The sequence below is a fragment of the Pipistrellus hanaki genome (genome assembly GCF_964339955.1).
Source record: "Pipistrellus hanaki genome assembly, chromosome: 1".
In the NCBI taxonomy this organism is placed as follows: Eukaryota; Metazoa; Chordata; class Mammalia; order Chiroptera; family Vespertilionidae; genus Pipistrellus; species Pipistrellus hanaki.
The window spans coordinates 143,768,639-143,782,917 of NC_140503.1; the positions used below are offsets into that span (position 1 = coordinate 143,768,639).

Below are 14,279 nucleotides of genomic sequence, written 5' to 3' on the forward strand. Positions count from 1 at the left end.
ATCATGTTGCCATTCATACATGGCCCCACTAAAAGCAGAATGAAAGAACCTTGTCCTCCAAGGCATGTAATTGAGAAACAAAGGTGACAGAGAAGTATGCAAGGGCAGGGCAGAAGAATGAATGGCTACAAAGGTGGGAGATTTCAGAGGGCTCTCATTACATCTAACAAGTTTCAGAGAACTCAGATATGGAAAACTCATCTGAGGCAAACAGGAGCGCACAGTGAGAAGTATCCTTTTCAAAGAGCAATTGACCTCATAAGAGAGAAAGTTGCTAAATGAAGCATGAAACAACCCACTGCTGTATGAATGGGACTTGGAAGAAGCGGAGGCAGAATTTATAGGGGCCCACGGGAAAGGGCCTTGGGCCATCCTGTACCACAGGTACACCAAAATCCCAAGGAAAGCCTCCTACGCACTCTGTGATCTTCAGAGGAAAACAACTCCCCACCCTTCCGAATACCCGGTGTGCTAGTGCTGATTATCCCGCTTTCAGATCTAAACTCCTGCCGCAGCATAAACTGAAATTGAAGTGCCTCTGATGGCTATCACTATATAATATCATCCATTAAATACTCTCATGAATGCAGAACTCAAAACCACTTCATATAACTGATTAAATCTGTCCTCACACTATCCATAGACGGCAGGAGAGCGACATTATCCTCATTTACCAGCAGACAGGTGAAAACACAGAAGGTTATGTGACTTGCCCGATTTCAGTAAAAATTTCTTGTCCCAGATCCATGGGTTTATCTGAACCCACTTGTTCAGATAAAGGCCCGGAAGCCCAGCAAATCTGAGTGCTTGGAAGGGAGAAGGTGAGGCTGTAGTAAAATACTAAGCAAGGAAGGATGAGAGGGGAGGAGAATGTCAATGGTGATTAAGGGCATAAAGGTATTTAAGTTGCATTTCCAGGAAGGAAACGTTGCAGGTAAGAGCATAATCTACAATTTACGGAAATTAAAGTAAGCCTGACATTTCAACATAATCTCTTTACTCCTTTGCTTGTTTTGTACCAATATATATATAATGAACTATAGAATGTGTATCTCTTCTGAAGTATCTCTACATCTATGATTTTATTTTTGCTGTCACATTTTATCTAACATTCTTTTTACTATTAAAAATGTAAATAATTTGTAGACTATAGTCAAATATTAAGCCAACCAACTGATTGATAATTTGGTGCATGACCTTAAAATAAATAGGGGTTCTGGTCAATATAATATTGGCTACCAAGAGCAGTCTGATAATAACTTATTTTTGTCTTTGGGAACATCCAAATCAGACACATTTCAACTCTCACTATTTTTAAGATATATTTTTATTGACTTCAGAGAGGAAGGGAGAGGGAGAGAGATAGAAACATCAATGAGAGAACCATTGATCAGCTGGCTCCTGCATGCCCCACACTGGGGACTGAGCCCACAACCCAGGCATGTGCCCTGACTGGGAATTGAAAGGGGACTTTCTTATTTATAGGTCTATATTCAACCACCAATGAGCTACGTCTGTTGGGTTCAACTCTTACTATTTAATGTTTAACTCCTGAACTAGCCCAAAGAAAATAGGTTTCTGCATCTGCATTTCTGTATCTCAAACCAACTTTCAATTATCATAATTCAGTACTATCCCTTGCCACTGAAAAATCTCCTTCTGAAGTGTTGGCCTTTTCAGTTGGCTTGGAATTTTAATTTTTCTTTCGGTTTCCACTTTGATATGAGTGGAATTAGGAATAATGCCAAATGAGACATTCAGAACACATAAGAAAATGTTATTGGAAGTGTGCAGTAGGTTTTTGTTTGCTTCTTTTCAGTTAGGTAACAGTAGCAATGAGCACACTCAGAACCCAGATCTTTGTTTCTAAATCCTAATCCACAGTGAAAGGAGTCAGGACTGGGGCAGGGAGCCTGAAACGTTTTGTTGTGATAAAAAGCAAGGATGTAATGCAAAGAATAATGAAAAGATGCAAAAAGGTCTGGCTTGGAGGTGTTTCCAGTGGCCAAATTTGGGGTCATTTGGGTGTCAAGAAATATAGAAATTCATAACAATTAAATAAAAGAAGAGTCCATGGGTCCAAAGTGATTCATAAAGGACGGAGCTCCTCTTCCCAGAAAGATGCCAGTAAACATGTAGAAGGAATGGTAACACAATTTCACAACCACCATTGAAATAACTAATTTGATCAAAAGTTATCCATAGGTGTTAAAACTTTTGCTGGTTGGAAGTTTGTTGGAGAATAGGATGCTCAAACAGTTTCAATGTATCATCTGCAGATGACATACTAATAACAAAAAGAAGAATGTGCCTTTCAGTGGAACCTTAATCATGTGATCAAACTTAATTAACATCCCCCAAAATGGAACAGACCGACATTATGCACAATGGGAATGTATAACTTATGGTCGATCACCTCTGTAATACTCTTGCAAAAAAGGTTTCACCTGAACCCAATGATGACGAAGCCAGACACAAATTTAGATTGTGAAACATTCTACTTGGGAGTCGTCAAAAATGTCATTGTCAAGAGGAAGGGAAAAAGTGGTCTTACCATTCTAAACTAAGGGAGACCAAAGGGAATGTCAAGGAAATGCAGTGTAAGATCTTCGCTTGTCTCGTGACCAAAGAGAAAAAAAAAATCATAAAACTAATTACTGGGACAATTGGAGAATCTAAAACCTGGATTGTATGTTACATAATATTAGTGTGTCAATATTACCTTTCTTAAGTGTGATAAGGATATTGTGGTTTGCATATAAATGTCCTTTTTCTCAGGGATGCGTATTGAGGTATTTAGGCATAAAGTGCCATTATCTGAAAGTTACTTTCAAATGATTCAGATGGGAGGGAGGGAGGGAGGGAGGGAGGGGGGGGGGAGGGAAAGAGATGTATAATGTTAACAACTGTAGATAAAGAGTACAGGAGGCTCTCGCCAGGTAGCTCAGTCAGTTAGAGCACTGTCTTGATACATTAAGGTTGCAGGTTCAATCCCTGTCAGGGTACATACAAGGATTAACCAACGAATGCTTAAATAAGTAGAACAACAAATCAATGTTTTTATCTCTCTCTAATCAATAAATAAACTTTAAAAAAAAGATTGTAGGCATATTTACTGATCCTGTACTTGCAAGTCTTCTGTGGATTTGGAAATTTTCAAATAAATGAGAAAAATTTATAAACACAAGCACAATAAAATGCATACCTTGGCAAATGTTATTACTTGAGAGCTACTGTGCACTCATCAGTGCTCTCTAGAGAAGGGGCCAAGAGCACAGATACCCTCCACTTAGGAAATGTGTGTCCTGTGCAGATCACTTGTCTTTTCTCTAAAATAGTGAACCTGAGTTGAACCAGGTGAAGGTGCCAGCACAGCTATTTTTCTTCTTAAAGATTAGTGCATATTGGATTTACTCATAGGTTCATTGACAAGATTAAATGAAAAACATCCAAATAAATTACTTAGAACAGTACCTGTCTCATACCAAGAGCTCAACAAAATGCCAGCTATAATGAGGATTAAAAGAATGACTAAAAGGAAAAGCCACAGTGGTTAACACACTATATTAAAAACTGAAGGTATACATATCAATAAGATACCTCATCTTCAACTAGGTAAGTCCAGTAAGGATAGACAAGAGGTAAGCACAGATATCTTAACAGGTGCATATAAAGGATACATTAGAGAAAGTGATCAATTTAGATTTAAGAGAGTCAGAAACGGTTTGGGGGAAAAGCAATGCTAAACATTTCTTTTTCAGGAAAGCAAATTTACAAGACATCTAGTTTCATAAGTAAGAATTCATTAGGATATAATGAAACTCATTAAAGTGTTCCTTTTAGTTTAAAAAGATCGTATTTGTTTTAGCTTGGGGAATGATGCTCTGATTTGGGGCAGGTTTACTGGACAATCATCACAAAAGGCTAGGAAAATTCTAATGTGACCATTTTGACTTCTTTCAGCACCAAAATCTCTCTGTGTTTAAAAGAGTTACTGGTACAATGAGCTGAGCTATATATTAACTACTTTTAAAAAGAAATCATTTTGTGACTGTGTATAGATTTATATGATGTGAAGCAATCGTCAGTTTGGTATACTATGTGTGTTTTTGTTGTTGTTAATCCTCACCCAAGGATATTTTCCATGATTTTTTAGAGAGAGTGGAAGGGATGGAGGGAAGGGGAGAGAAAGAAAGGGAGGGAGGGGAGGGAGGGAGGGAGAGAAGGAGAGAGAGAGAGAGAGAGAGAGAGAGAGAGAGAGAGAGAGAGAGAGGGAGGGAGGGAGGGAGGGAGGGAGGGAGGGAGGGAGGGAGGGTGGAGAGAGAGAGAGACAGACATCAATAAGGGACACATCAATTGGTTGCCTCCCACCTTTGCCCCAACAGGGCTGGGAAGGAACCTACAACCCAGGCACATGCCCTTGATTGGGAATCAAACCTGTGACCCTTTGGTGCATGGGCCAACACTCTAACCACTGAACACACCGGCTAGGGCTACTGTGTTGTTTTTTTAAAGACAACATTACTTCATTAATTGCTCCAACTTTATCTCATGAAGAATGTTAAACAGAAATCTGGAAGAAACCTAAATGTACATCAATAAGGGATTGGTTAAATATATGTTGGCCCAATGGCCTTCTTGCTTCCAGTACTACGGACCTGAACAGGCCTACACTGCTGTGAGAGGGACATGGTAACCCGTGATCTTACCATGCCGTTCTCCTCCCTACCCTCCCTGACTCTTCGTCATGTGTATTTAGCTCATCTTACCAGATCCATGTCTCAGTATGCATTCAAGACTACATTTCATCATCTGATTCCTGCCTTCCCCACCAGGCTCATCACCAATCACAACTACCAATACACCAACAAACTGAAGTTCTCAAGAAATAACACTCTCTCTAGTACCTCCAAACCTTCACATGGAATGTCACTCTTCCCATGTCTGCCAGACTCACACCTGGACAGGCTTCATATTCAGCGTAAACACGACCACCTCCAAGACCTGCTGCAGCCCCGCATCCCGAGTGTGGAGCCCTCTCCGAGCTCCCCTAAGCCCCTGTGCATACCTCTATCACCAGTTATTTATATGTGTTTATGTTCACATACACATACACCATGCTGTGTCATCACAGGTATTTTTCTTATCTGGCTCTCCCACTCGACTGTGAGCTCTTTAAGTACACAGCCCCTGCTCTGAAACAGTGTACAGTCTCTGGATAAAGACAGATATGGCAGGTGTACAAGATGTTTAAGAGAACACAGAAGAAGGAATTTCTCCGCAGAGAGGTGGGAGTCGGGAAAATGCCAGGAAAGGCTTGCAAGAGGAAATATGAGCTGAATCTTGAAGGATGAGCAGGAATTCACCATGTGGGTGGTGAAGGGCCTTTGATTCAGAATAAACCGAGAGGTATGAGCAGCAGAGTCTGGAAATGCAAGGGTAATCCCCAGTGACTGGGTCTTACAGTCAACAGTCACCGTTCAGAGGAGACAAGGCAGTTGTCAGCATGAAGAGCCTCGTACTCAGAGGATCAGGATGCTCTCCCTAACTGCAGACAACCAATGGACTGTAAGCAGCCGATGGCCCAATCAGATTGCATTCTGTGTTTTCAAGCAAGTAAACTGATTTCTTTTTAGAAACTTAAAGTGAAGATCTATGATATGTAAAAAGCCCATAAGATAGACAGATAAATTAAATATGTTCATTTTCCCACTAAATTCTCTCCTTTTTGAAAAGCACAGCCTGCTTATTAAAATTGCATCTTCATCTTTTTATCCCTTTTACAAGGAATTGGGGTCCTTCCACCTTCGAAAGCGCACCGAACTGAACCGGACGAGGCATTGCGGAAGCCGTGGCATCGGAGATAGACACGTGGAAGGCACAGTCCCCCGCGTCATGGAACTCAGTCCAGCCGAACAAATGACACACATATCCACAAACCACCACGCTGCAGAGCGGAATGAGTCAGGCTCTCGTTTAGGACTAAATGTGCGAAAGGAGTGGAGGCTTCCTCCAGCTCAAGTCGGTGGGCGAGGGGGGAGGTGGCCTTTGAGATGGGAGGTGAATCAAGGCTGCTTCTCGGTATGTCCAGTTAAGAAAGTATACAAACTTAAAAAAAAAAAAAAAAAAGAGAGTGTGGTCATTCATTCCTAACAATTACTCACTTTCAGTTGAGTATTTGCTTACAAGTAACAGTGTTGGTGATGTAAAACAGAAAAAGCCAACAAAAGATAGAGAAAAGGCCTAACATTTGTAAAGGGTGACTTTTTTCAGCCCTGATATAAACAAATGTTGAATTATTCACTTCTTTTGACTAGAGGCCAAAATAGTAAACTGGAGATAAGTTTTTTCAATAACTTGAAGTTATGAGATCATATTTCAGTCAAAAATGTAATATCGCACCTTCTCTTCCAAATTCTTCCTCTCCTGTTTAAGGCCAATCCCCTGGGGAGGTCCTCGTGATGAATACTGAGGCTGAGGAAGCTGATGGAGGAGGAGGGCGGTCTGAGTAGGACGGTGGTGGGCAGATCACCAAATCACAGCCTGTGTCCTGCCCAGATCCCAGCCCTGAGCTCCAGACCCAGCACCCAACCACCTATCAACCCCTCCACTTCCCAGCCTCAGCGCACTTCCAGCACACTGCACAGCACTGACGTCACCACTGCACTTTCTCCCGTTCTCCAGCTCCCCCAATAATACACCCCAAACTTGGACATCATCCCTGATTCCGTCTCCTCTCTCCTCAACCATCGTTACCATGACCAGCACCATTTTCCTGGATGTGAACTAACAGGAGCCAGTTACTGGGCCAAATGCTTTGTAAGTATTTTCTCATTTGATCTTTATAAAACTACTATGAAATAGGCCTCTTTTCTGTATTTTACAAAAAAAGAAAAGAAAAAAAGAAAAGAAACAAACAAACAAACTATTGCTCAGGAAAGTTAGGTACGTTTCTCAAAAGCACAGTTTGTGGTAGCAGCCAGGTTTCTCTGTCTACAAAGCCCACAGGTCCACCACTGCCCAAGGCATCCCTCTTGTCCCACTCCATCCTTTCTCTTTAGTATCCTTCGTTTCTTTTCCTCCTCTGTTCCCACCACCACTACTCGAGATAAAACCTAATTTCTCACCAGTTTTACGGGAACAATCTTTATCCCTGAGCCTCAAATAGCCGTTCTCTAAATTGACACTCAGGAACACATTCAGAAATGGGCCCAAGATATTTAAAAAAAAAAAAAAGAAAAAAAGCCGAAACCGGTTTGGCTCAGTGGATAGAGTGTCGGCCTATGGACTGAGGGGTCCCGGGTTCGATTCCGGTCAACGGCATGTGCATTGGTTGCGGGCACATCCCCAGTGGGGGGTGTGCAGGAGGCAGCTGGTCGATGTTTCTCTCTCATTGTCGTTTCTAACTCTCTGTCCCTCTCAATTCCTATCTGTGTAAAATCAATGGAATATATTAAAAAAAAAAAAAAAAAAAAAAAAAAAAAAGAAAGAAAAGAAAGAAATGGGCCCCAGAACCTCAGGTGCTTACAGGTCCCAGGTATCGGCCAGAAGCAGCAGCAAGCTGCATGGTCAAATGAAATGCACGCTCCTTCCAGATGGGGCAGCTGCTAAGCGACAGACTACACTGCAATGCAGCTGCTGATTTTTTCAAAAAGCCTGATACCTGCCCTGGCAACTATTCTTTAAAAAATGTTAAAATACTCTGTAAGTGAAACCAAATCCAACTATACGTCAGATCTGACCCATCAGCACCAGCTTAAGACCTTTGAAATATAAAGTTGATTATGGGCTATCCCTGCTTAAAATCTTTACAATGCTCCTCTACAACTCTGGCAGAAAAGCCAGTCTAATAAGATGACATCAAAGGCCTTGCCCGAGTCCGCCCACCCTTACTTATTCCACAGCATCTCTCATCAGATGCCCTTCAAGCACATCCCCCAGCGCTGGACTAGAGTTCTTACATTTCCCGGAGCGAGCCCCTTTGCCCTGTGGTTTCTGAAGTTTTAATGCCTTTTTTCTATCTGACCAGGGTGCCCTACACTTGACTCATCCTTCAGGACTTAGCTGGGCCACTAGGCCTTCAACTCCTGGTCTGGGATACACCCCCTGAGACATGCTCTACCTCAAAACACACCTGTATCAAAACACAACTCTCATCAACATTGTCATCATCTGTGGTCCTTCAACACTGACCATACATGACAGGAATGCCTGTAGCTTCATCTTACTGATGTGGTATCTGTCGTGGTTGGCCCACGATCAGGCAGATACTAGCACTTGATATATGTTGAATAAATAAATCAACCGACTAGCACTGAGTGTATGAAATCTTCCTTGATCCTCTCCAGTTAGAAAGGATTCTTTCTCTGAACAACCCCAACTCTTTATTCCTAACTCTTTCCTATCTTAGAATACTGGAAGGAATGGGACAGCAACGCACCAAATCAGCTCCTTGCAAGCAAGAGTCCAAGTTTTACCACCAAATCAGCTCCTTGCAAGCAAGAGTCCAAGTTTTACCAATCTTCGTATCTCTCCCAGCTACCATCTTAACTCCTTGCCCCTAGTAAGCTCTTCAGTGTTTGTCACATCAATCACAGTAACTCCAAATGCAATTTTAGTTTGTGAAGTAAGCGTGCATCAAGTAAATCACAGGATCTGTGGTTGTAATGCTACAGTTAAATTCTAGTTCCTTCAGTTCCTTTTCTTTGGGTTAGATAACCAAAACTGTACTCCACTCTGAGGTTTGCATACTGACTCCTTTTCACTGCTCTTTGTGTTACACACACACACACACTCACTCATTCACTCACAGAAGTATTCACTTGCGAAAAGCAATGTGAACTTCATTAGAAAAGTGCCTATTTTCAGAAGATGGGCAGGGTAAACAATCTGTATTTAAAAACATGCTATACTAAGGATACTACAAGAGGCCCTCATAAACACAGTTCAGAGTTCATTTGTTCTGTATATCATCACATACTAATAGTAGCAAACGTTTATCAAGCCAGCAACAATCTTGCAAAATAGGTTTAGAGAGTAGGAAGTTGTGGCTCAGAAAAGTTAAATAAATGATCTAATATCTCATGGTCCTGTACCCGGTAGAAAGCCCACCTTCTACTCTCTCTATGGCACTGCCCCCCTAACGCAATCCTAGCTCAGCCAGTTAATTCTGTAACTGTTAGTCATTATAAGATACAGACACTTGAACATTTTAAGTCTCCCTGAAGAAATTCCTTAACTTTTATTTCTAGCATTACCAATTATGCTCCCAAATGCTATCAAAATCCTTTCTTTCATCTATCAGGTTAAAGTATGTTGTCTTCTTGGCACCAATTTAATTAAATAGAATTTCACATATTTCACCAAGATTTTCCACTGAAGTGTCAGTGGGGTGATTTGTTAAGTGGCATTATTCACTTCCAAAAATGCTTTAAACAAGGAGAGTGTGTACTTGTCTCAAAAAGAGCAGCATGAATAGTTGTAGGTGCTAATATAACATCTTATGTCTTTTATACAAAAAAATATTTCTTACCTGAATTTTTCCATGAAGAATTAATATGAATACAATTCCCTCAGGTTAATGATAGGCTGGTGTTAGTAATTTCATTTGGTGAACTTTGTGGGTGTTTTAAAATTTGCTTCTTTAAGTATTAAAAATATAAACTGTCCTTTAGGTTAGAATGGAGGTCAATTTATTAGATTGACAAAACAAAAGAAAGAAATTACAAACTGAAAGGGAAAAGTTTAATGTAATAACTGAAATAGAATTAATTTAGTATGATTATGAACAGAATAAACACATCTCTAAGGAGCATAGTTCTCCCCCACAAAAGCAACTCAAAAAAAACCACAACTAATGTTAAGTTTGATTAATTTTGTGAAGTCGTTATTTAGAAGTTATGCCTTTCAAGACATATATTAGGAAAATTATTGCAAGAAATATGTTCATCTAACCTTTGAGCTGGCACCTTATCCTGGCTATTCTCTGCCTTAAGACGTAGAAAGCTGCAAAACAAATGTCCAAAAAAAGAAATTCCAGATCTTTTCTCTGTAAGGAGGCGGTACTTGGGTATTTATCAACTTGTTACATTCCCGGAGACTTACACATATTCAACTTTCAGTGCTTTTCTGAAACAAAAAACAAAATCTAGGACATGTTTAAAATAGTTATATTTTAGTCACCATTTTGTCATTTTGTAACAAAACATTTTGTAACAAAAATATTAACCAATAAGTGAAGTTGTGCTATTCTTTCATAGTCCAAATTCTAAGTTAAAATATTCAGACCTTTTGTGACACTGTACCTTCCAATCCAATTTTTCACTTTCAGAATATTAATTTTTGGTTCCAAGAGACAGTATCCTTTTATTTAAATGTGTGTTGGACAAAGTATCTGAAAAAAATTAAAACCTTTGATCAATTAGTAACCAGGGTTGGTAGTTTTTAAATCGGATATATCTTTACTTACCTGTTTTCTTACATACTGTATGTTCCCTTTTATCTTCAAATTTGGGGAAGAAATATTAAGGTGTTTTTTGTTTTTTGTTTTTCTTTCCTTCCAGAGCATTTTCTTCTTGCATGGCTGCTTTGGTTGTCCATAGCAACAAGAATTACCCCGAAAGCTCAGCCATTTCACTTAAAGGATACATAAATAACTCAGTTTAATGAAAGTAAATGGAGGAAACTTGAAACACGACTAATAATGGTCAAGATCCGACCAACCAGAGAGACCCTAGAGGTAAGGGAAGAGATGATTTTCATTACTTCTCTTTTGCATGAACATCTTTCCCTCCTTAACACTCACTTTAACTTTCGATTTGCATATTGATTTGTAGAATTTAAAATTAGATGAATAGAGCCTTCTTTTGGGGTACCAGCAAAAGAAAACAATTCTAAGTTCAATTTGATTCAAATGAAGTAGTAATTTTATCAATGCAGAATTATTGCTCTATATTTTTAAAGGCACACATTAGATTTACTTGTTAGAGATTTTTTTTTTTTTTTTATGTGGGTTAGGTTTATAAGAAATTAGTGGGGACTTTTCACTGTTTTCAACTTCAGAAGAACTCACCATACCTTGACGTTAATACATTTCTTAAAATAGATAGTGAAATATATCAGGTACAATCTAAGCAAAAAGCTGAAAATAAATCAAGGCATAAACTAAAAATTAGATTCCAGATCACATATCAAGAACAATTGTTTATAACAATGGTTCTATATGAGAAGGGAAAAATATAAAAGGATACCGTTTCTTTAATACTCTTTAATTGCCAATTTTGAATAATCTGATTTATCAAGAAAAATATGTTAAATGATTTTAAACAAAGGTTAAACAAACATCATTTATTGTAAAGAATAGCAAACATCATTATTTCCTAACAAGCAGCCAAGCAGTTCTGTGTAGTTTATCTTCATTTTATAATACCGTTAGGTTGGGCCACATTTCTCCTACTCAACAGAAGTCAGCCTTGACACTCAGAGATTTAGTGAATTTATAATATTGGTATATACACATCCATTAATAAGACCTTTAACCTGAATTTTTAGCCAATGCCCCATATTTTAACACTCGCATTTTAAAACTGTACAAAACTGCCCTTTAAAGAAATGTTAAACCTGGAAGAGATTATTTCCAGGGAGTTTCTGGAGTCTATTTTCTATTGACACATACGGAAATTTTCATAGGCAGCCATCACCATGATTTTTGTGAACGTTGCCAAAAAGAAATGCCCTACATGTATTTTTCTTGCATGTGGTATAAACACCACTGTGAGAAGCACTGAAATAGGATTCATTAGTAGCACCTAATATAGATGATCCTGTCCCATTTCCTCCTAATAATCTGTTTTCTTTACAGCCAGTGTAAACCAGCCACAGGAGTACATACAGGCAATGTTACCAGCAAACCCACTCAGTTACAGCTCACAGATCTAGTGCCCTCTCCTGCCACTTGCCCGAGTATCGCTGCTTAGATGCATCTGAGGGTTCTCGGGGATGCTGTGCACTTACTGAGGGTTCTCAGGGATGTTAGGCATAGTTAAAAATAATAAGCCCTCTGGCGATCTTATGAAATTGTGACTAATATAAACCAGAGAAACTAAATTATTCAGGGATTACTCCTTGCAGGTTAAAACACAGGCTTATAGATTTGCAGGCAATCCTGGGCTGTGGACCTGTGGACGGTGTTAAAGAAAATGAGGGATAAGAAACCCCAAGGAATTGAGCCTGCTTACAACCCAACTGTAAGTCTATTGTCTGATATATAGTTCAACTTACTGTAAAGGATTATAAAATGCCCAAATATTGGGCCAATCATAATCATTGAAAAATAAATAAGATGCTTCCGGCTAAGATAACTGATGTAGTTTCCATGTGGCTCAGACAGGACTCACATGGCCTCTTGAGCAGAGAACACAGCATGACACAGGTGCCTCCTTCCAGGTGACAAGTGCCAGGGACATGCATGGAGAGGAAAGGTCCCTCCTGACACTGTGCATCTACCTCTCAACCCTAGTCTGTGGCTAGAAAAAGTAGTAACTCTAAAAATCCTCCATGTCCCAACTTTAAATGTCATGCCATACTTCTCATTGTTAAAAAAAGTTAATATTAACTAGACCACCAATTTACACCATACACAAGAATAAACTTGAAACAGATTAAAAAAAACACAAAACTTAAATGTAAGTCATTTAACCATAAAAATCCTAGAAGAAAACATAGACAGTAAAATCTCAGATATCTGGTGTAGCAATATTTTTTGCCACTATTCTTCCTAGGGCAAAGGAAAACATAAACAAATGGGACTGCCGAAGCTGGTTTGGCTCAGTGGTAGAGCATCGGTCTGTGGACTGAAAGGTCCCAGGTTTGATTCCGGTCAAGGGCATGTACATTGGTTGAGGGCACATCCTTGGTAGGGAGTGTGCAAGAGGCAGCCGGTCAATGTTTCTCTTTCATCGATGTTTCTAGTTCTCTATCTCTCTCCCTTCCTCTCTGTAAAAAAAATCAATAAAATATATATTTTTTTAAAAATGGGACATCAAGGTAAAAACAAAAACAAAACAAAACAAAACAAAAAAACTTCTACCTAGCAAAAGAAACCATCAATAAAATGAAAAGGGAACCTACTATGTGGGAGAACATATTTGCTAATGATACATCTGATAAAGGGTTAATCTCCAAGATATATAAAGAACTTTTACAACTCAACATCAGGAAGACAAACAATCCAATTAAAAAAGGGCAAAGGACCTAAATAGACACCTCTCTAAAGAAGGTACACTAGTACATATGGCCAATAAACATATGGGGAAAAAATGTTCAACATCACTAATCTTCAGAGAAATGCAAATTAAAACTATAATGAAGTATCAACTAACACCTTACAGAATGGCTATCATCAATAAATCAATAAGCAGCAAATGTTGGAGAGAATGTGGAGAAAAGGGAACCCTAGTCCACTGTGGGTGAGAATGCTGACCGATGGCAACTTTTTTGGATGAAACCAAAACAATATGGAGTTTCCTCCAAAAATTAAAAATGGAACTGCCTTGCTTGACTAGTGTAGCTCTGAGGTTGAGTGGCAATCTGTGAACTAGGTCACAGTTCGATTCCCAATCAGGGCACATGCCTGGGTTGCAGACTCAATGCCCAGTAGGGGGAGTGCAGGAGGCAGCTGATCAATGATTCTCATTATTGATGTTTCTATCTCTCTCTCTCCCTCTTTATTCCTCTCTGAAATAAATATTTATTTAAAATAAATATTTTTTTTAAAAAAGAAAAGTTTTTAAAAAATGGAACTGCCTTTTGGCTCAGTGATCCCACTTCTAGAAATATATTCTAAAAATCCTGAAACCCTAATCTGAAAGAATATATGAACCCACATGATCCTAGCAGTATTATTTACAACTAGATCCCTGGTGCACAACATTTGTGCCCTGGGAAGTCTGGGGGGTCCCTTAGCTGGCCTGTGCCCTTTCACAGTCTGGGAGTCCTTGGGGGATGTCCTACTGATGGCTTAGACCTGCTCCCCACGGAGTGGGCCTAACCTGGCAGTCGGACATCCTTAGTGCTGCCTACCAGCCTTCAGCCTGACCTCTGGATGAGCAGTGTTCTCCCTGTGGGAGTGCACTGACCACCAGGGGGCAGCTCCTGCATTGAGTGTCTGCCCCCTGGTGATCAGTGTGGGTCATGGTGACTGGTTGTCCTGCTGTTCCGTTGATTTGCATATTACCCTTTTATTATATAGGATAGTTAAGGTATGGAAACAGCCAACATGC

General features: G+C 39.6%; 1 protein-coding gene across 4 annotated transcripts in view; it reads right to left on the reverse strand.

Moving 5' to 3' along the window:
• NPNT (nephronectin) overlaps positions 1 to 14,279 on the reverse strand; it is an 81,852-nt gene that overhangs the window by 47,646 nt on the left and 19,927 nt on the right. For 2 of the 4 annotated variants that reach the window (XM_084872305.1, XM_084872307.1), the window contains exon 3: positions 9,955 to 10,005. The exons of the other annotated variants lie outside the window; for them this stretch is intronic. In XM_084872305.1, coding sequence (XP_084728431.1) covers positions 9,955 to 10,005 — 51 coding nt within the window. The remainder of the gene's footprint in view (positions 1 to 9,954; positions 10,006 to 14,279) is intronic. 4 annotated transcript variants of the gene reach the window in all.